This window comes from Pararge aegeria, chromosome 12 (genome assembly GCF_905163445.1).
Source record: "Pararge aegeria chromosome 12, ilParAegt1.1, whole genome shotgun sequence".
NCBI lineage: Eukaryota > Metazoa > Arthropoda > Insecta > Lepidoptera > Nymphalidae > Pararge > Pararge aegeria.
In genome coordinates, this window is record NC_053191.1 from 16,927,944 (window position 1) to 16,950,496 (window position 22,553).

At 34.9% G+C, this 22,553-nt stretch overlaps 1 protein-coding gene across 1 annotated transcript; it reads right to left on the minus strand.

Moving 5' to 3' along the window:
- Positions 1-925: 925 nt before the first annotated feature.
- Positions 926-22,399, minus strand: LOC120628007. Its single transcript, XM_039896181.1, has 17 exons — positions 22,293-22,399; positions 20,495-20,576; positions 19,598-19,696; positions 18,701-18,813; positions 17,783-17,881; positions 16,852-17,712; positions 15,462-16,000; positions 13,820-13,964; positions 12,617-12,707; positions 11,392-11,525; positions 10,790-10,903; positions 9,741-9,863; positions 8,820-8,975; positions 7,901-8,044; positions 6,241-6,383; positions 4,444-4,546; positions 926-2,401 (listed from the first exon to the last, which is right to left on the minus strand). Exons 1-17 carry the CDS (start codon positions 22,329-22,331, stop codon positions 2,102-2,104), a joined length of 3,285 nt encoding a protein of 1,094 aa, XP_039752115.1. The 5' UTR covers positions 22,332-22,399; the 3' UTR covers positions 926-2,101.
- Positions 22,400-22,553: the final 154 nt, after the last annotated feature.

Here is a 22,553-nt window from a genome sequence, read left to right on the forward strand (position 1 = left end):
CATTATTACGTCGGAATAGTTATGCAGTTTTTTCACGCTCTAGATTTTAAAAGGTGCTGTTGGTTAAAGTGTGACAAAACATTGCAATATGTTCCATGATTTTGCCATTTTTATTTATGAGTCCCTAAAGGTCTGGTTTAATTTTCGTTTTGGAAAACAAGTTAACAAAAAAACACGTTTGCTAAGTTCGTACTTTCAAAAGATAAAGTTTTGAACCCGTGTACATAATGAATTCATCTTATTTATAGAGGGGACGCCTGCCAATGCCAGACGGGTGATCAGTCCTCTGTAAGGACTATTCCACCCTTGAATGAATGAATTCATCTTGCTTGGTTATGTTAAGTTAGGCGTAAGTACTTAATATTATTTTTTGGGATATTGAGAGTAATTTTTATTTTAATAAATGCCAAAATTAAGATAAGAAAATTGCAAGTTAAAGTAAAAATTGATAATGCAGAGGCTTTTAGAACGAGCGCTTTTATATATTAAGAGAACGCGCACTATCGATTTAAAACGGACCCTAATTTAATACAATATTTTACATTGATGAGTTACTATAATCCTTTGTAGGACGAAAAAAACTGATGTAAAAATCACAATATCTTAAAATGTAAATATAAGCAAGGAAATAACATTTGCACCAAAAGAAACTTCTTACGTGAAATAATAATATACATTTAATATACAGTAAAGTATAAAAAAGAAACACTACGCCCATGTATTAGTTTTGTCGAAATTATTCACTTTTATATAAATATAAATTTACAATTTATAATTTATATTTTAGTAAAAAATAAAATATTACAGAAATACATTGCAGTGTCTTTTTTTTTTGTTTTTTTTTAATTAAATGATTTTATTTGTTTAGTTTAGTAAACAAAGTTTAAGTAATAAAAAAAAAAAGTATAGTAAATAATAAATTTAGACTACTTAGTAATTAAGTAATAGTTAAAAAAATAATAAACACTCTTGCGGCCGTATACTGGAACGCAAATTAATTGTTAAGGGCATATAAGTTTAAAATACACAAAACAAATAACATGCATTTCAGTATTCAGGAACTTTGTGATATTTTGAAGTGCTTCCATAATTCGGCGTGATCAAATTAAAAATTCTCGTCATTCAATTTTGAACTTTGAAAGTTAAGGCTATAAGGTTTCAAATAGATAAGCCCATAAGCCCTGTCGATTTTATCTACATTTTTACAAATCGGCCGTAAGAATTAAAATTTCGGCCTAATTTTTTTTTACAAATATATATAATACCTATTTAATCAAACGTAATCGGTGAAATTTTAACTTACGGCCTGTATTAGATCGTTTCATTTATTTTTAAACCTATTTTTACGACGGTATCCTTTTTTTAGAATTGGTCGCGATGGATAATTTTGGTTTCTGGGATTGCACCCCTATTACATGTATATTCTTTTTTCTATTTGACATAATGGTTTAGTTAAGTTGTATCCCATAATGCACAAAGAGCTAACTCAAAAGCTGTTTATAACTTGTTGAGACAACTCATTTGATAGTATTTGCTGGGATCATAGCGATTATAAATTCGATTAAAGGTACAAATCTATTACAATTAGTATTTTCCTATTAACAAATATCTTACTTAATTAGAAAATAAACTAGAGCTTTTGATACAAGTTTATTGCAAAAATAATTTATTAATAAATTATTGTAAATTATCATATTTTGTTGTTCTTATAAATTATATCTCATGTTAAGATATAATACATCAACTTCTAAAACCGTTTCTTCTTTACTGCATTAGTCAATTTATTTCCCAGATCAATATAATCGATGAACTTGTTAACCCGGCAAATTACCAACTTCCTTATTTACAAAAAATAACCTTTTAGAGCTGCCCTTTTAAATTTCCTAAGAAAGTAAAAACATTCCTATATTCAATAATAATTATAACTCACATAAATACTTTCCATCGCATTCTATTACCAAAATACTCCAACACGACTATTCCCTTACAACGTTTGGTCAAGTTCAACCATATATTACACCAAATTCATTTTGCGAACATTTAATAACATATATAAACGTTTGGCTCGACAAGACAAACATTCGTCCAATTTCAGCAGATATCAACACAAATGTTTGACCAACTGTTCGGATACGTCATTCTTTGTCAAGTCAAAGTCGGCCGCCTTACCACGCTGTAGGATTTCTATCGTGGTCCTGGACTCGAGTTGTTTTATGTGGTGCATAACTTTTGGTTCGGGCAGAGGGTGTGTAGGCCTGGCGACGGTGAGGGAAGTGTTTTTGAGCGCGCGGGCCAGGGTCTTGAGGAATTTGTACCACTGCCTCTCGTTGGCCGTAGCATCAGGCGTGTTGACGAGTAGAATAGCCCTCTCCATGAGTGCACAGACACAGCTCAGCGTTAACTGCAACAATACATTTTGACTTTTATTGTTTACCCACTATAGTCGTAAAAAAGTAATAGGCCCGTTTTGGCATTTGTCATCGCGACGTAACTAGTTATGGAACCATAAGACTCGGTACTCGATACTCACGATAAATCAATTCAAGTTTGTATCAGCACTTGATTGATATGATTATGTATTGTAAAGTGTTAGTTCGTTCAAAGTATTCCTTTAACTTCACAACAAAATCGCGTGACTGGCTGTTGATTATACGTCCACTTTTCAACATGTTAAAACAGAATGCATACTATATAACAACAAACACAAAAATCTAGTCAAATCACTATGTTTTAATCAGTGTCCAAAGTAGAAGAGCCAAATTTAACGTAATAGTAAACAATATATATCAACTTAAATGCGCGCACAGTCAACTTTACGAAAAACTGCGCAGTGCGCGCGGGGACGCTTCAGTCATGTGCCGCTTGGTCAGATACATCAACTCAGACTCATTATTTAGAACCCAGTGTCGTCAATTCAAAATTTTATTTGCGGCTTTGAGAACCAAGCTCATTCTTTGCAGTAAAGATTACTACACTATATTTAATTTCGATATTCAGTAAAAAAAAATGGTTACAATTAGAATAAAAAAAAAAGAATGAGAACGTAAATGTTTTCGAAACGTTTCGCAACAATTATAAATTGCATGCTACTATAAAGTAAGCGCAAAAAGAATACTCGCGATATATTCTTTCATATTAATTAACGTCCCAAAAAAATTTACGTATTTTTTTAAAACACTGTATGTAATTGATTTTTATTTTATCGTTTCTTTCAGTTTTGTTCCAAGTTACATTCTATGGTCTTGCACAAATGTCAAAACGGGCCTATTAATTTTTTACGACTATAGTGTGTTTGTTTTGTATTTTCCATAATATAGTTTCTAATCCCACTAATTTGATAAGTGCGAAAGTTTTGTGTGGATGAATGGATGGGAGGATGTTTGTTACTCATTCACACAAAAACTACTAAACCAATTTTGATGGAATTTAGTACGGCAATAGATTTTATCCTGTATAAAAGGCTACTTTTATTCCGGAAAATATACGGATCCCGCAGGATTTACAAAAAAGAAAATACGCGGACGAAGGCAACAGCTAATCATCTTATAGGATGGATAGCTAATATACTTCCTACCTAATAACATAGTGTACAGTAAAACACAAATAAATATAAATATCCATTTTATATTTTTATTTATTTATACACTTTATTTGTACACCACCAATAGTAAAAAAGAACAATGGACACAACAAAAATAAACTTAAAAAGTAGGATACAAAGGGCGGCCTTATCGCTTAGTAGCGATCTCTTCCAGGCAACATTAGGATTAGGCAAACCAAGGGAAACCGATTGGTGGGGTGTATTATTATTATATACATACTTACGAACAATTACACACTAATACTTATTATTTTTATCAGTCTTATAGCCGCTGCAGTCTCTACCTTTCGCAGAAAATAATATGCAGATGTCATTAATTGGTGTCCATTTATGTACATATTCTATATTCCATCTATTCTTAATCTATAGATTTATTACTTAGTAACATTGTTATTGTCAAAAATCGGACGTTAGAGTAAGTGGGTTGTTTATATCCACTTTTCCTCAATCAAGAGCAATTTTTTCAAATATATCTTATAATGTAAAATAATCTTTCCATTACTTTTTAGTGTAAAATATGTTTTAAAAAAATTAAAACAAAAAAAAGTATGATAATATTAATATAACAGGAAAATAAAAAGAGATTTGCTTTACTTGAGTATTTTCTTAACAATTTAAAATTAACTTTACCCAAAAAAGTGTCGATAATTGTTTTCATTATAAGGTAGAGGTAAAGGTAATAAAATATAGACTTTATAAATACTATATAGTTCTAAATATATTGTGAAGCTACTGTAAGTATATTAAATTCAATTAAATATTACTTTACAAAATTCACGGAAGGAATAAACATAGTTAGGACTAACGTTTACTAACTAAAGAAGCATTAAACAGTAACTCACCGCTGACGTGAGCGCGTGGGGCGTACGGGCAGGGTCCAAGGCCTCTGACAGGTGGCTGCAGGACTCGATCACAGCAGACCAGCCCGTCGTGTTGTGCATGTATCTGCAAAAGTAAAAGTTACTATTTAACTGTCTTCTGTCTGTTATTTTTAGAAGTTATACTTCTTATTCTATTATTTTTATATTTAGAACACGTGTTTCGTAACAGTACAAACAGTATGAATAAATAAATATTATAACGTTAATAAAACCTTTTTTATTTAAATAAAATCTTTTTGATTAATTTTAATATTTATCTTTAATCACTACTACATTTTAGTTAATTTTTTTCCATACGCCAAAGAAGTTTATAACTTCTAACGCGTGTACTTAAGCACACACACTCTTTAATTTATTTATTCCACTGCAAGTACAAGTACAACCACTCCAAAAAAAATAAGTAATTCATTTAAAGGAAATTGTATACAATTTTATAATAAACTGACTACCCGTTGATATCTTGGAGATGCCTCTTAAAAAAAAAAGTTCAAAGTTTGTAAGAAATGGTTAATAATAAAAAAAGCTTTCGTGTGAATTATTGTCTTTTCTTTTATTGTTATATTTGACGGACCAAGCAAATGGTCCACCTGATGCTACCTATAAACAGAGCAACACTTCACAGGGCTTGCAATGAGCACATCCTGCAACATGCCACCCTGTGTCCATCAATTGAGGCGTATTTGAAGCCTCATGTACCTGTAATTACACCGGCAACCACCCCCTTATGACCGGAACACATTGCATAAATGCTGCTTAGCGGCAGAAATAAGCACGGCGATATAAAAAAGCTCTCTTTAAGTGATACCATAGTGCTTACCGCTACGCTAGGGGGGTCGTCAAAGAAGAACATGAGGAATCCACAAAAAAAACAAATAAAGGGTGTAGCGTTCTCCACATTACAGTACTAGATGGCGCTACAAAAATCCTGCATCGCGCTAGCGAAGTGTTCACGAAGAATGCCTATATATACAACTTTCAAAAATGAATGTTCGGACCTCGGTCCCCGATCATAACTCCCGTACAAAGGGCATTCCTAAATCCAATCTAATGGACAAGATGTAGTTTTTGTACTTTATGTATAAGTGGGATGCATTTACGTGGGATATGAGCAAGGATAACAATTAATGAATTTAAGAATGCGTTTTAAGCAATTAAAATATCACTTGTTTCTACGGTGAAGAAAAACATCGTGAGGAAACCTGCATACCTGAGAGTCCTCCATAATGTTCTCAAAAGTGTGTGAAGTCCACCAATCCGCACTGGGCCAGCGTGGACTACGGCCTTAACCATACAGTACAGGATACGGGTCTCCTCCCACATTGAGAAGGGATTACGGCCGTAGTCCACCACGTTGGCCCCGTGCTGATTGGAGGACTCCACACGCCTTTGATAACATTACTGAGAACTCTTAGGCATGCCGGTTTCTCCACGATGTTTTCCTACACAGTTGAAGTGATATTTTAATTGCTTAAAACGCACATAACTTAGAAAAGTTAGAGGTTGGGATTCGAACTAAGCCCCCCGAAAGTGAAGTCCTACCCACTGGGCTAGCACCGCTTCTTCTTGCTTTTCTTCTTTTTTTGTATAATACGGAATTTTGAAAAGTCGTAGAACAAATCTTGTTAGTTTTAATAATAGCAACCACAAGGCCGAGAGCTTTCTAGTATTTTTTATTCAACCCCGTATAACATACATAATATCTAAATTATTAACCTGCTATCGCGTGAACAGTGATTAGAATGTGGTTTTAATACTCACTTGCGATAATGCGGTGATAGCGCTGCGAGACCGCCGTCGTCCCTGCGCGAGGCGGAGGGCAGTGCTCGCAGGATGCGCGACCACAGCGCACGCAAGCGCGCATGCGTCGCGGGCACCCGCTGCAGGAAGCGAGACAGAAGCACCTGACGATTTTTAACAGACTTATAAAAAATACATCGCAAAAACAAATATGCAAAGGCCATCGCAAAAAAAATATGCAAATCAATCTTTTTAGAAGTTATACTTCTTTTGGCGCGGTAGGGAAAATTATGAGAGTAAATTTTTACGATGCGCGCGCACACCGTCACAAAAAACCGACACCCAAGTTAGCCATAAAGTTTGATAGTGAACACTTTCAATTGTAAAAGTCTGCGGGCTTATTCCGGTGATTTAATTAATTCAATTGTACTGTAGTGAAACATGGTTGCCCGATATTGAGTCTATGAGTATTCCAAATTTAATTATGTCTATTATGTCCATTTCTTTAATTATGTAGAAATATTTTATTTGTGATATTTAAATAAACTTTATTCAACTAGATAATGCGTTATATTATAACTATAATAAAACTTTCAATGTATTAAATACCTTGGTTTTTTCGGCAAATGTAGAATAAGGCGAAAAATAAAATTTTTGAAAAGATTTTTATCTTTTTACGCCAAATAAGTATATCTTCTAACGCGTGTACATAAGCATACACAAGTTCTTTTTTATACTACTATGTACAAGTTACCCCTTGACTGCAATCTAGACGGTAAGTGATGATTGAGTCCAAGATAGTGGCGGGCTAACCAATTAGGGTTATGGCAATTATATTAAACTGATTCCCCTAGTCGGTTCCTATGCGACATCGTACCGGAACGCTAAATCGCACAGCGGCACGTCTTTTTCGGTAACAAGCCGAAGTCTCCCACCGGAGTTCTATACAACGTGTAAATGAAAACCGAAATAATACTTCAACCGAAAATCACTCCCATCACACATTATTAGGTACGGGCCGCGTAGCGTAGCTACTATGAACGTTTTGGTCTTTTATCTGCAATAGGGTTGGCATAAGTAACTTAGAATGTTTTGAATTAGATTGTAAAAATAAATATAATTATTTTGATCTAATATTTTTACAGGGTGATTCCTTATGAAATATACTTATGCACCCTTCAAGAGTATTTCGTAATTCCGTAACACGTTGTATATTGACCCCCATGTCTCCATGCACACAAAAATTTGCATTTATCATTTCCTAAGGGCTGACAACTAATTCTTTATAGATACTGAGAAATCCTTTTCCATTCTAGGGTATCAATCAATCAGGTAACAACATAATAAAAAAAATTATAAATTTAAATTGCATATAAAGATTTGAACCTGCGACTCTGACAATCGCGGCCTGAGCGCTTTATCCAATTAAGCTATCTCCTACCGTCGATGCCGAAATTAGTATTTGCCTTTCACATCAATCTTTAGCGACTGTAGCGTCATCTAGTAGGAAACGTGGCTGTTTCGATCTACTTTTTCAAAGGTCCATATTACGGTGAGAAACATTTGAAACAAAAGATTCACACATTGCTTTTTTATAATTCTATTAGTGTTTTACCTACACTTACGTTTTTAACATAATAAAAGATAACATAATATATATCAAGTTTATAAAGGTACGCACCCTGCCTTTCCTAACAGTCATCATCTGCGGGACTCTATCTCCGAACAGCAGTCCTGCAAACATCTTGTTAAGTATCTCATCCTTGTCTTCGTCTAAAAGATTCTTCACAGGGACAGGTTTCTGACTCACCGCTAGATTAACTACCTGAAAGAATAAATAAATAAATATACTACGACATCGCCATCTAGTCCCAAAGTAAGCGTAGCTTGTGTTATGGGTAAGATAACTAATGAATAATATACATAAACACTTATAATATATAGATAAACACCCAGACACTGAAAAACATTCATGGTCATCACACAAATATTGTGCAGTTGTGGGAATCGAACCCGCGGCCTTGGACTCAGAAAGCAGGGTCGCTGCCCACTGCGCCAATCGGCCGTCAAAGAATAAAATATTACATTAAATGTAGACATGGCGACGAAATTATTACAGACAATAAGATCTAGTGAGTGGGAGCAAGAAAATGTTTGTATCTCCTAATTCTGCAGATTTTCATTTAGTGTTTAAATAACACGTCAAAGTCGCCTCGTACGACACACTCGACAACTGCGTTCTGATCTACCGTCTACACACGGCACATGTACATAATAAATTGTCTTTAAAATGAATAAAAGACCATTGTAAAGTCAACATCTCCTGAGGATGCTCCGGTATCGGAGCGAAACGTGCTTAGAGGGCACATTGCCGAAAATCTGTTTGGTGTGGAGTATAAAGGATTGAAGAAATTATAAATGACACCATACAGATTCTATTGCTTTTCGCGGACTATAGCAAATTAAGCTTAATTTTCATAACATGTCTTACATAATAACTTAAACTTAAGTTGGATTCAGTGGCAAGTACGAGACCCTAGGAACATGCGCGATTCTAACTTGGGTTTTTTTTAACAAAAATATACTGTATGAGTACAAACTTGTCTTTTATCTATACACTCGCTCTTAGGGCTGTCCTGCTTGGGCCTCCTCTGCACAGACTCAATGGTTTTGAGGAACGAGTTGGAGTCTTCCTCTGGCTCATTCTCGGCCTCTTTCTGCGCTGCCTCCAGCAACCTCTGTTTTTCTTCTCTTTCCTATAACAAAAGATTGTTAAGTCGATTATATATTTTTAATATTTAAGTTGGTCTATTCATTCACATCGTCATTAAATGAAGATACGCCACATTTGGCATATAGAGAGTATGAATATAGAGAACAGATAGAGAGTATATTCTAAATATAATTTCTATTATACTCTATATATGCCAAATGTGGCGTAACCAGACCGGGTATCTTTATTTTCCCGGAGTATTGAATATAGAGCGTAGAGACGAGAGTAGCACGAAAGAGTTATATCTTCCCTTTAAACATAGTACCCTATGAATTATTTAATATATTAATTGAGGGATAACTTTTCAAAGGTATTATAAAAATAAATACGCTGTGACAACCATTTCCGTTTACATTTAAGAGCAAACAGTCAAAGTTTACTAGAAAAAAGGTTAAACAGTAATAAATATTATTATTATTTTATTTATATTTCTATCATTTATTTAAATACTTTTTTTTTTAATTTTCAACAGTGAAATCATAAAAGAAAAATAAAAACACTATTAAATTAAAAAAAAACACTCCTTCGCTTGCAGAGCTTTTGTGGGGACATAATTAACATTAAGTACTCAGAATCTTAAGAATTGCAGTGACATTCGGAGCACCGCCTTAAGGACGTTGGGGTCCCAAGGTGCTGGTATGTCGACCCGCGCCGGTAAACGCAGTGTTGGTGCGAGTGCAGCTGAAAACAACGGGCCCGGGACCGGGAACTATCTACAGATGATGATGATGGCAGTGACATTATTTACCTTCAATATAAGCGCGTTGGATATCGCCAGTGGATCATTTAGTTCTTCCAGCCTCAGTAGAATGAGGTACAACGCCTCAATGTCCAGCAACATTTGCTTCGTCCGTTTCATTTCACGCGGTATCTGGAAAGAAAATCCTTTTTATTTAGTCCTTTTTTATATATATCAAGCAAGTATAGGTGGCACTTATGATGCGTACATGAGAATTACACGGTAGTAAGATGATGGCGATAACCATATTCTTAAAATTAAAACTAAAGCTACGAGGTTAAGGTTAAGCCGGGTATTTTTTTTCTATATATAAAGAAATAAACTACCGGTTGACATCTTGGATATGACTTTTAAGAAGTTCAATGTTTATAATAGCTTAGCTTATAGTAGTCCTTTTATAGTAAAAAGGATTATGTAAGCAATAAAAACGCTTGGATGTGAATTATTGCTTTAACCAGGATGTTGTTAAAAAAAAATTAAATGATAACAAAAAGAACACACGGCTAACTTTGTTGCAAACATAAAAAATATTATGGGCCTATTTTAATAAAGATATTTTGGGGTTTGCCAATGAAAAGTACTGACATACACAGCACAACCTTAACCAGTAGACTTAAAATTCTTTACCTCCCTCAATACAATTACATAATATATAATTGTATTGAGGTTGTAGTATTATTACGCAATAAGGGTTCCTTACACCTGCATGCCTTCTCCATAATGTTCTTAAGGGCGTATGAAGCCCACTTATTCGCACTGGGCGAGAACATATCAGAATCCGCTGTCACATAATGCGTTCTTAAAATATGCATGTTTTTTATCCTAGTCTTTACTCATTACTTTTATTGTTTCAAAATAATTACCGTTATATTCGTTTTGAGAAGCTAAATTTAAATGAGCCTGAAACTCTATTTTACTATGTTCGTTTTATTTGTTATTCTTCTGTGAATCTCCATATTCTTCTATAATGAAAAAAACATGTCTATCTTTAAAGGTTGACTTAAACACGGGCGAAGTCGCGAGGTACCGCTAGTGATGAATACTGCGGGTTCGTTTACCTCGGCGGGAGTAGTAGTGCTGCAGACGCTGGGGGCGCGAGAAGCTCGGTCTGCAGCCGGTTCCGCCACCAACTCCACGTCGATTATCTTCCGAGGCGCGGTCACGCTGCCGCACTAACATGTAATAAATACCATCAATATAACCCAAGTTTTAGTAGTAGTAGAGCTTATTGTGACAGAGCTCGTCCGGGGAACTACAACCATGCTTGTTTTTTTTTTATTCCTCTACAAATTAGCCCTAGACTGCAATCTCACCTGGTGGTAAGTTACGATGCAGTATAAGATGGTAGCGGGCTAACCTGTTTAGGAGTATGGTAGTAATACCCCTAATCGATTTCTACGCGACATCGCTCCAGAACACTAAATCGCTTAGCGGCACATCTTATCTTTGTCGGTCGGGTGGTAACTAGCCACAGCCAAAGCCTCCCACCTCAAGCTAGCAACATTTCGTGGGTGTGAAGTGAGCCGTGCGCGTGGCGTTTTCACTGTTTTTGAACGCAATACACTGCATGCAATAATGGCTGAATGAGGGTTCTGTATGTTCTTAATTCTGTGACATTAAAAATCTTTTAATAAAGTAAAATTCTTATTAAAAATCGTACCTGCAACTTCCCAAGTGAGTTTTCGAACTGCGTAGGAACGTATGTCCTAGGCGGGTCTTCACTCGTCGAGTTGTGTCGGTGTGAATTGTGTCTCTCGCGGTTGTGCCTGTGGGTCTCTGACTCTTGTTTCACTGCTGGATGTGAGAAAATTACATTGACATTATTAGTCGTACATAATAAATCAAAAGATTTATATTATTCGAAAATTCAAATTGTTTCTGGTAGAAATATATATATACACACATCGCCATCTAGCCCCAAAGCAAGTGTTATGCGTACTAAGATAGCTGTTGAACATTTTTATGAAAATAATACACATAAATACTTGTAATATACAGATAAACCCCCAGACACTGAAAAACAATCATGTTCATCACACGAACATTTTTCAGTTGTGGGAATCGAACCCACGGCATTGGACTCAGTCAGTCGGCCGTCAAGAAAGAAAGTGTACTTTATTGCACACCAGAACAACAACATAAATCGACACATTAAACTTAAGTTGTACAATTGAGGATCCTGAGGATCCTGAGGATGCTCCGGTTTCGGAGCGAAACCTGCGTAGAGGGTACATTGCCGAGGACTTGTTCGGTGTGGAACATACTCTACGATAAATACATAATAGAAAAGAAAAATGAAAAAAATAAAAGAACCCCCAAAAAGATATAGAACATAAAATAGAAAAATTTATTACAGTGATCATTAACATCAATGCTGGGACTATAAAGACTGATCAAAGTCAAAGTCAAAATCAAAAATATCTTTATTCAAGTAGGACCATAGGTGGCACTTTTGATGCGTACATAATAATTACACGGTAGTGAGATGATGGCGATAACCACATTCGTAAACTTAAAACTAAAGCTACGAGGGTTCCAAACGCGTCCTGGTCTAAGAAGAAGCCTACAACAAACTTAGCCGGGTGTTTTTTTTTTGTTATCACCATCTCACAATGTCATTTTAAATTATTAGAAGAGCAACCTGGTTAGAGCAATAATTTACACCCAAGCTTTTTTATCCATTACGTAGTCCTTTATACTATAATAGGACTTTTCTATAAGCTTACGTTTAATACAACTTCTTCAATAGAACGCTATTAATAAAAGTTTTGCATCCGAAAAATAGTCAGCCCATTATTTGAAGGAATTGAACACAAGATTGTATGGTAGTATGGTTGGAAAAAAGAAATAATTAAAGTTTTCTTGTAAAGTTTCATATCTGTTACCTCCAGAATAGAAGGGATGATTCTGCTGATTCGCCTTGTGGGCTTCCTTGACACCCGCTTTTTCCTTGTTCGCCTGCCGCTCTAAAAACACCTGCAATGAGATGTTAATCATTATTTTTTAAATCATAGGACATAATAAAAAGAAGTGATAACCTAGTGGGGTTGACATGACCGATGCTTGTCACATACCTCTAAGATTCGAATTTCGAACAGCACTATGAATTTACATTTGAAGAAAAACATCGTGGGGATACCTGCATGCCTGAGAGGACACTAAAATTCTAAAAGGTGATTAAAGTTCACCAATTCACACTAAAAACTTCTCATTCGGAACCCCATACCCTGTAATGGGCTGAAGCTAGTGATGAAGATAATCTTAATAATATAATAATATATAAAGCTGAAGAGTCTGTTTGTTTGTTTTTTTACTTGAACGTGATGATCTCAGGAACTAATAATCGGACCGATTTGAAAAAATCTATTTTGAATATCCCATTTATCGAGAAAGGCTATAGGCTATATATCATCGCGCTAAGACCAATAGGAGCATCCGCTGCGTGCGCTGCGTAAATGTATAAAGTTTCGATAAAATTATATATGACAAATTTGTTCCCCTTTAAAAGCTCAAAAAAAGTCCGCGACAGCATGTCTATTTTTTAAATAATAATAAAAAAATTAAAAAACCAACAACCCCGGCCATCCTGTCTACCTGGACGGAGCATAATCCTCCGCCCCTACTCTGCCGGACTCTTATATACATATTTACTTATGTAGATAAGAGTATATGTAATGTATATTTCAGTTAATTTACCACTACATAATATCTAATTATAATGTTACACAATATATAAAGCAATGAGCCCAGCTCTCTATTTTGTTTTCTAATTTAACAAGTCAGGTTGGGCATTGAGCACACACAGTATTTTAACGAATTTAAAAAAAATGTTAGTTTACTTTGCCATGCACACAGCAAAACTGCAGATAGGTCAACAACATGTTGGCAGTCTTCAACGGCCATGAGAAGGGGTCAACAACCGTATAATGAGTTCAACGGTCATGATAGGGGGTGCTTCATTTGGTATATAAACATGCATTCAACAACCTTATATTGGGTTAACATCTGCATAGGGCCATAACAGTGTCATGGTCATAAAAGTGATGTGATCAAAAGCTTGTTTTACAAATTGCACTTTAAAAAATTACCGTGTAATAGAAGTCATGTATATAGGGTGTTCCTGTATTGAGCTGCAACATCTGTATGTTTATAAGCCATTGTTTTTCCCGCTGGGTCATTAACCCTCCGTAGGGGTCATCTGACTCACTTGCACTGTCATCGCTGTTTGATAGTCTGAAAACGAAAGTCTGTTAACCTCCCAATGTCACTTCTGGCACATAAGTAAAAACATATTTTAACACACATGGCTTATAAGTAAAAACATATTTTAATGCAGTATTCTTAAATATAGGCTACTAATATTTAATATTTATTTTCGAATAAATCTTTATATATATATTTCTTGTGTGTGTGTATATCACTGAACTCATCCTAAACGGCTGGACCAATTTGAATGCATTTTTTGGTATGCGTTTGGGTGGCACCCTGCATGGTTTAGATTCACAAATCAGCCCGACAGATGGCGCTGGGGTCCGCTAGTATGTGTATATAATTGCACTATCCCGCTCTCTTGCTGCTTTTCCTTCTTCCAGAGCTTGCCTGTAAGAGATTGCTTGCAGCAATAAGGCCGCCTAGGCATGCCTACAATTCTTATTATTTTGTTTATTTTATTTTTTATGTATATTTTGATGTTTGTTCAACTAAGTATTTCTTCTTCTTCTCCGCACTGGCCGGTAATGTATTGATGATGATGATATTTAAAAATAAATATTTATAATAAAGCTATCAGTTAACGAATAAACCTAAAAACCGAAAGACAGACGGACGAAAGTACTGAGGGAACACACCACCTATAATTAGTATGGTATAAAAGTGGTGATTATTTGCTAATGAAATTTTAATGTCACCTATTGAATGAATGAATGAATGCACTTTTATTGTATTGTTAGGTAAGAGTTACAATTTTGCGGCCTTATCGCTATATAGCGATCTCTTCCAGGCAATATAGAATAAAATGCTTTAGATGCTTGGGAGTTGGTAAAACATATATAGTTTTTGTATGATTATCATCATCATCATCATCATATCCTGGGTGGATCAACGGCCCACTACCGGGCATGGGTCTCCTCCCATAATGGGAAGGGATTAAGGCTGTAGTCCACCACGCTGGCCTATTGCAGATTGGTGGACTTCACACACCTTTGAGAACATTATGGAGAACTCTCAGTTATGTTATGCAGTTTTCCTCACAATGCTATCCTTCACTGTTGAAGCAAGTGATATTTTAATTGCTTAAAACGCACATAACTTAGAAAGTTAGAGGTGCATGCTGGGATTTGGTTGTTTGACATAGTACATGTTAAACAACTAAAAATTAGAAATACAACAATATAATATATACATATAAGCATACAAATACTCTACTATAAATACATAATAGAAAATGAAAAGAGAAAAAAATTAAAGCCCTCAAAAAGACAGAAAATAAAATAGTTACTATCAATGCTGGCAACAAATAGTGATCCTTCACTTGTTTCTTAAATGGCGCCTAACGAATAATCTTTAACGGCAGGGCGTGCCAAATTTCCACCTATTCTATAGCATACTCTAACAACGTATTACCAAAAACTACGATTGAACATTGTATAGTGAACTGTGTTCCTTCGCAATATTGAATTAGGAACACCTGCAAAAGTAAAAAATAGTAACAAAAAACCTTCCGTAACTCACCTATTTGAATTTCCAAAGGCACCATTTTGTCTATTGAACATTGGGTGGTTATTCACCATCTGATTATTTAACCGATTATTCAATATAGGGTGGTGGCTCGCATTGTGAAAACTATTGTTAAACTGCAACATTGGATGTGTATTCTGTATTAACTGAACCAAATTCTGTGATGTTAAATTCTGGTTGTTATAAACTCGGCTCTTTATTTTCGGTAGGTTCGAATTCTGGCCCTGCTGGTTCAAATTTTGACCCATATGGTTCAAATTCTGGCCCTGCTGGTTCAAACTTTGACCTGAATGGTTTAAATTTTGGGCCTGTTTGCTAAAGTTCTGAACATTTTGATGATTCATGTTCTGTAGAGTTTGATTCAAATTTTGTGCCTTATTTGGTGGCGATTGGTTTAGAATCGGTTTGATGTGTTGATTCATATTTTGGTTCACTTGATTGGTTTGGTTCATCTGGTTGATTTGTTTAATCGGGTGGTTCATCATGTTAGGTTGTAACATCGGTTGCTCATTTTTTGGTGGTATTGATGGCCCCTAAAAGTATTTTTTTTAATAACTGCTAGTTTGCTTGACATATTGAGAGGAAAAAAGTAAATATTTTACAAAGTTTTACAATAATTCGCCTACTGATTTTACTAACGTAAATTCCATACTGATTTTACAAAAGTATGTTTGTTTGTACATCAATAACGCAGCAACAGGGGCTACGGATTTATGTGATTTTTTGCATAGAGATAGTTTATGGGTAGGAAAGTGCCATGGGCTACTTTTTACCCCTTTTTATCCCTATGGGAATATAAGCTACGCTCACGCTCGGGCATTCTTGCTTCCTTGCTTACTTGCTCGCTTGCAATATTGCTATTCTTCCGGGATAAAAAGTAGCCCATGTAGCTCATAAAATCTCTCATTGCCAAAAATCACGTTAACCTGTTGCTCTGTTGCTGCGTGATGGAAGGACAAAACGTAAGCTTATCTTCCCACAGGAAGATGTCACTCTCCTCTTTATGCAAAAAAAAACAACAATCCATTGTTATTGCCTTACAAACAAACAATTGAGTAGTGGAGAGAACTGAGAGAAACATGAGGTACTTTTGGCCCTGGAAAAACATCTTATTCCCATAAGGGTGGTGGATTACAGAAACATTAAAAAAACATGAAAAAGCATCCGTCATTCACGTCCAAGCGACTTTATTTTTGGCATAGAAATAGTTGAAAGGACGCAGAATAAGGGAGACACAAGCGCCCTGAAATAGTGCACTGTTCTGTATTCATGATCGGTGTCCCATTCCTCCTTGCAAGGTTTTACAAATTACCACGTGAGCGCAGCCGCGGGTAAAAGCTAGTCACACATAAAAAACAAAACGTGAAAAACTTAAAATACTTACACGAAAATTCTGGTTAAACTGATTCATATTTGGACTAAAACTCTGCCTTGGCATACCCATTCCCGGAGGGGGCATCATCCTTGGTTGAGCCATCATATTATGAGAAAACTGGTTCATACCAAACTGATTACCATTTGGGATCAACTGATTTTGTCCCATATTTTTACCAACTTGGTTCATATTAGGCCTGATTTGGTTGACATTTTGTCCAATCTGGTTCATATTGGAAGACATTTTGTTTGAGGTCATCTGGTTCACATTCGGAGCCATCTGGTTCATGTTATGTCCCATTTGGTTCATACTTTGATTCATCTGGTTTTGCATAACACTGTTCTGACCTATCTGATGCATAGTCTGCATCTGATTCATCATTCCCTGTCCCATATTGTTCTGAAATGGCATTTGGTTTGAATTTTGCATGAACTGATTGTGGCCCATTTGGTTCTGTCCCATTTGGTTTAAGTTCTGTCCCATTGGGTTCATATTTTGTCCCATCTGATTCCCCATATTCTGGCCCAACTGGTTGACACCTTGACCCATTTGGCCCATGTTTTGACTCATTTGGTTTATAGTTGGTCCCATTTGGTTCATATTTTGACCCATTTGATTAACGTTTTGACCCATCTGATTAACGTTTTGATTTAAATGGCTCATATTTGGCCCGATTTGGTTGATGTTAGGCGTCATGTGGTTCATCATGGGGTTTGTTTGTCCCATCTGCGTGTTTGGGCCAATTATTTTACTATGCGGTTGGCTAATGGGTGCCATGTTTGTCTGTTGCTGTGTCGGTACCGGCGCAAATGGGGGAGGTACCGGTCCTTGAAGTCCGGGCGGTCGTTGAAGAATGACCGGGAATCTAGGCTACAAAGGATTGCTCATAAGTAACAAAATTAAAGTTGTTTTTAAGATCGAGGCATAAAACCAAGATTACCTGGAAGTAGTTCTGTGTAAAGTTTTGCGGGATGTGGTTTTGCCGCAGCTGTCTTTCCAACTCTTCAACCGTACAGACATTCTTGAGCGTCGGTCCTGGCTGTAAACAATACAAGATTAATCTTAATCGTAGCAAATCGTAGCAGTAGGAATCACATGGAATGGAACACAAGTGACACTTCATTTAAACTGCAACATCATTTGCATCAATCGAGCATGTACCAGTAGGCAGTAAATAAGATTAAAACTCCCTTTAATTTTGTTTTTTCTGATTTATTATTATTACTACTCTATTTGTACACTACATGAAGTAGAAGAAACATAAAAATAGAAGCTGAATACAAAAGGCGGCCTTATCGCTTAGTAGCGATCTCTGCCAGAATTAGGAAAATAAAATGTGAACCAACCGCAGGTAAATATAAAATACATACATACAAATAACTAACTACTAATATATAAACTAATATACGCAAATGCATCAAATAACATATAAACAAATATTTTTAAAATAAACCTAATAATATATTATTTACCATATAATAAATAAGAGTAAATAAATACTATTAAACATTGCCTTCAGTTGGATGTATAATAACACTAAACAGCTTTTTTGTATATTGCCAGAGACTTTGACTGCCGTATGGATGCACATTCCACAATTTGATGGCTGATAGAACCTTGAAATAGTATTTCTTTTATTCAAATATAAATTGTAGCTTGGCGCCAGACATGAGCATGGCATAAGCATGGCATAAGCATGGTAGTGCTTCAAGTCAAAGTCAAATATATCTTTATTCAAATAGGCACATAGATGGCACTTTTGATGCGTTATTATATACAAAATGTGTACATAGCATAGCTTCCGCAGACTAGCTCTGTCTCAAGTACTACTGTTAATTGACTACTAATTTAAACTTACCGTTGGTACAGTTGGAGTTGACAAAGGTGGATCATGTCTCCATACACTGGAGCCAAGGCTGCGTGAAAGGGGTGCATCTGTTTCATCAAAGACTAGCTGGGACAGCGATGCCTCTGTAAAAAAAAAGCTATTGAGCACTTGCTACCTAATCATAAGAAATTAAATTCCAATTGTAACTGCCAATGGCCATGAAACTAAAAAAACTTCAATTAAAACAAGATGCAACACGGACAGCCGACTGGCTCAGTGGCAGCGGGCACTGAGTCCAAGGTTGTGGGTTCGATTCCCACAACTGGACAATGTTTGTGTGATGAACATGATTGTTTTTCAGTGTCTGGGAGTTTCTATATATTATAAGTATACATTCATATTATTCATTAGTTATCTTACCCATAACACAAGCAACGCTTACCTTGGGACTAGATGGCGATGTGTGTATTGTCGTAGTATATTTATTTTTATTTATTATATATTAATATTGGGAATATAAAATAGAAAAATCTAACAATAGTTACTAAATTGTTTGTAAACATATTTTTTTTAAGACTCATTTAATAATTCATGGATGACTATGCAATTAATTCCAATTCAAAATGATAGCAATTTGAATCCAAAGTTTTATTTTCCTGAATTTACTTCCATGTTTTTGAGTAACCTACAGTGAGAAAATCTTTTCCTAAGTAATAAATTTTGCATTTTAAAAAAATATGACAAGTCTAATATATATAATCTACACTTTAAACTCACTCCACTACACAGACTAACTGTATTTGATTATCAACTTCCAATAATAATATAATCTTCAAAGAACATGAGCGTTTTTTTACACTCCAGTTTTAGAAATTATTAGTTTAAATAATAAGAAAAGTAAAACATAGAATTTAAAGTAAATGTTACCAAGGCGAGAATCAGCATCCTCAAGGGCTGCATATCTACGGCTACTTTCGAGCTGTTCTGCAAGATGTTCATGTTCCACCTCCCAATCAAACTCATCCGCTAAAACAAAGTTAATTGACACCATTAATGCATTCCTGCACTGTTTACCATATAAACAGTATTTTTTTTTATAGTATATAAATATATTAAATTCATATGGGCTGAAGTTAGTTTAATAAGCAGTTATTAAGTAGGATATGTAAGTACAAAATAAACAGGAAAATTACCCAACTAAGAGTTCAAAACTGCAAAACACAAGGAAAAGTCTAATCTAATACTACAATCAGACAACTTCTTTATAACAATGCCAACGGGCAGGTCAGTCAAATGACAATGTGAGATGGTGATAACAAAAAAAACACCCAGCTAAGTTTGTTGTGGGCTTCTTCTTAGACCAGGACGCTTTTGGAACCCTCATAGCTTTAGTTTTAAATTTACGAATATGGTTATCGCCATCATACCATCGCTACCATGTAATTCTCATGTAATGTACGCATCAAAATACCTAAGGGCTTCCTTGAATAAAGATATTGACTTTGACTTTGCATAGGGAAAATTTTTGCAGAACTTATTCATATAGGTGATATAATATCAGCTAATTTTTTCCACCATTTAGTCCATCTCAGGAATCTAGGGCAGACTTTTTATAGTCATTTGCTTTAATTGCCAGAAGAACAGGAATAAGCGTTGGTCTGTTCATTTCTTAACGGCCTCTTATCTACTTATATAGAGTTTTTGACCCAACCACAACTCATTCTTACAAATGTGTTCCTAGTCCTAGCTAATCTTTGAAATGGGTAAGCCAATTTTGACATAGAACTTAGTAAGGGTTTATGTCAGCTTTTAAACATAACTTACAGTCTTGTCCAAAGGTCTCATCGTTGAGAGCATCGTACTCATCCTCTGATGGCTCTCCTCCGCCTTCATCGTCATTTAAGTTCTGAAATAATTGAACAATTATTGTAGCATTGTAAGACAGCAGGGTTTCTTAACATATATCTTTAAACGAGCAATTCTTGTATATATTTAATTGGAATATCGAATATCTGCTCCAACGATTTTCATGAAATTTAGTATACAGGGGGTTTCAGGAGGGATTAATCACTAATCTAGCTAGGATTCATTTTTAGAAAATGTCATTTTATTAATGTTTTCTGGTATTAACCAATTTGGTGCAGACAAAGTTGCACGGGTCAGCTAGTGTATACTACAGCCAAACTTGATGTGGAATTTATGTAAACAATCCAAAAATCCTAATGTATAGGGTTGTCACACTTTTAATAATCAAAAGGTGTAATTCTATCAAAATTTCCATAACATATTCTTATAAATAATGTCAACATTTTTCAATAGGTTCATAACATCTGCATGTCATTGGTGGCTAGGCAATGTTTTGTTGGTAAACATTCCATATTGAATTTGACTAATGTATATATCAAAACATTATATTGTGGAGCCCATAGCCCTGGAATAAACAAATAAGTAAAATTTAGATTTGTCCTGTTTAATAACACCAGAACAACAGAATTCTTAATCAATGAGTAGCAATTGTTCTATTGTTTGAAAGAGAATATTCATAAAATGGTGCCATTGTCACTATGTTGGGATCTGATTAATGGATCCTGTGAAAATCAAGATAAATACTTAAATTTTATAGTGATATACATAGTTTTTAACTAATACAACAATAGTAATAATAGAACTCAATATTTTCAACAATCTTTTCATTACTTTAGTAATGAGTTAATGTAATAGAATATAGAAAATGAAAATATACAAACAATAAAAGATCTCTTTTAACTTTATTTATAAAGATATATTTTAACACAAAAAAGTAATGGAAAGACTGGTAATTTTATTTAAGAAATGAACTTGATTATATATTTGACCCTGCTTTCTAAGTACGAGGCTCAGGTCTGGTGTAATGAATACAAAAATGTTTTTCAGTATCTGGGTGTGGGATAAATGACAGACACAACTGATAAAAAGTGTGACTAAAGATCACTATGTACAATACTGTACTTTAACTACCATCACTTAGAGCCTTATTATTTTTATACTGTCATGTGAACTTATATATATTAAAATAATATTTCTAAAGCAATATATCCACTAGATGTGCCACATATTCAACACAGCTGTGAATTTCAAGTTACTTAGTAAGTAAATAAGAATTCATTCGTCATAATAATAAAGTATTTGGTAATTTTCCAGAAAAATAAAACATAATTTTTATAGGAAATCAATTTTTCACATCCATAAATGTAAGTTAGCCGCGCAAAATCTTCATCAAAACAACTGCTATGAGTAATTTACGTTTGTAAAGCATTAAACAAGCAAACAAATTTAGAAACGCGACTAGTTACAAACAACTTGTATTATGTGTACTTTATTTGTATATTGTACGATGAGACTTCTTTTTTAAGTTTCTGTCAATTTTTATGAAGAATATACTTATTAAGAGTAGTATTAAGTTCATTTTCATGCAGAGAATTACAATACATTGCGAAACAATCACGTTTTAATCGAAGAAATAAGTTAAATTGTCGCAATGAGCAATGGTATGGCATGCTGGCACCCTCATTTCACAGCTGAATTTTAACTATTTTTACACATAACTTCATCCTATATCGTCTTGAATCTTATTTAAACTCACCGATAACGAAGTATCGAACCCGAAAAAAGAATCTGCCATTGGATTTTTTCATATATCATGAGAGAAAATGACATGACTTGTCACGCTATTGTGTCGCAACGGTGCTGGCGCCTGGCGCCATGTCTGTATACGTTCAGGTACACGCACCTTAATGTTAATTAAAAACGAAATAAAACTTCTTAAATATCGCAAGCTTGTAAAATACATAAACCGAAAAACTTAATTTTTAACTTTCTTATATAACTCAATACATACTAACAT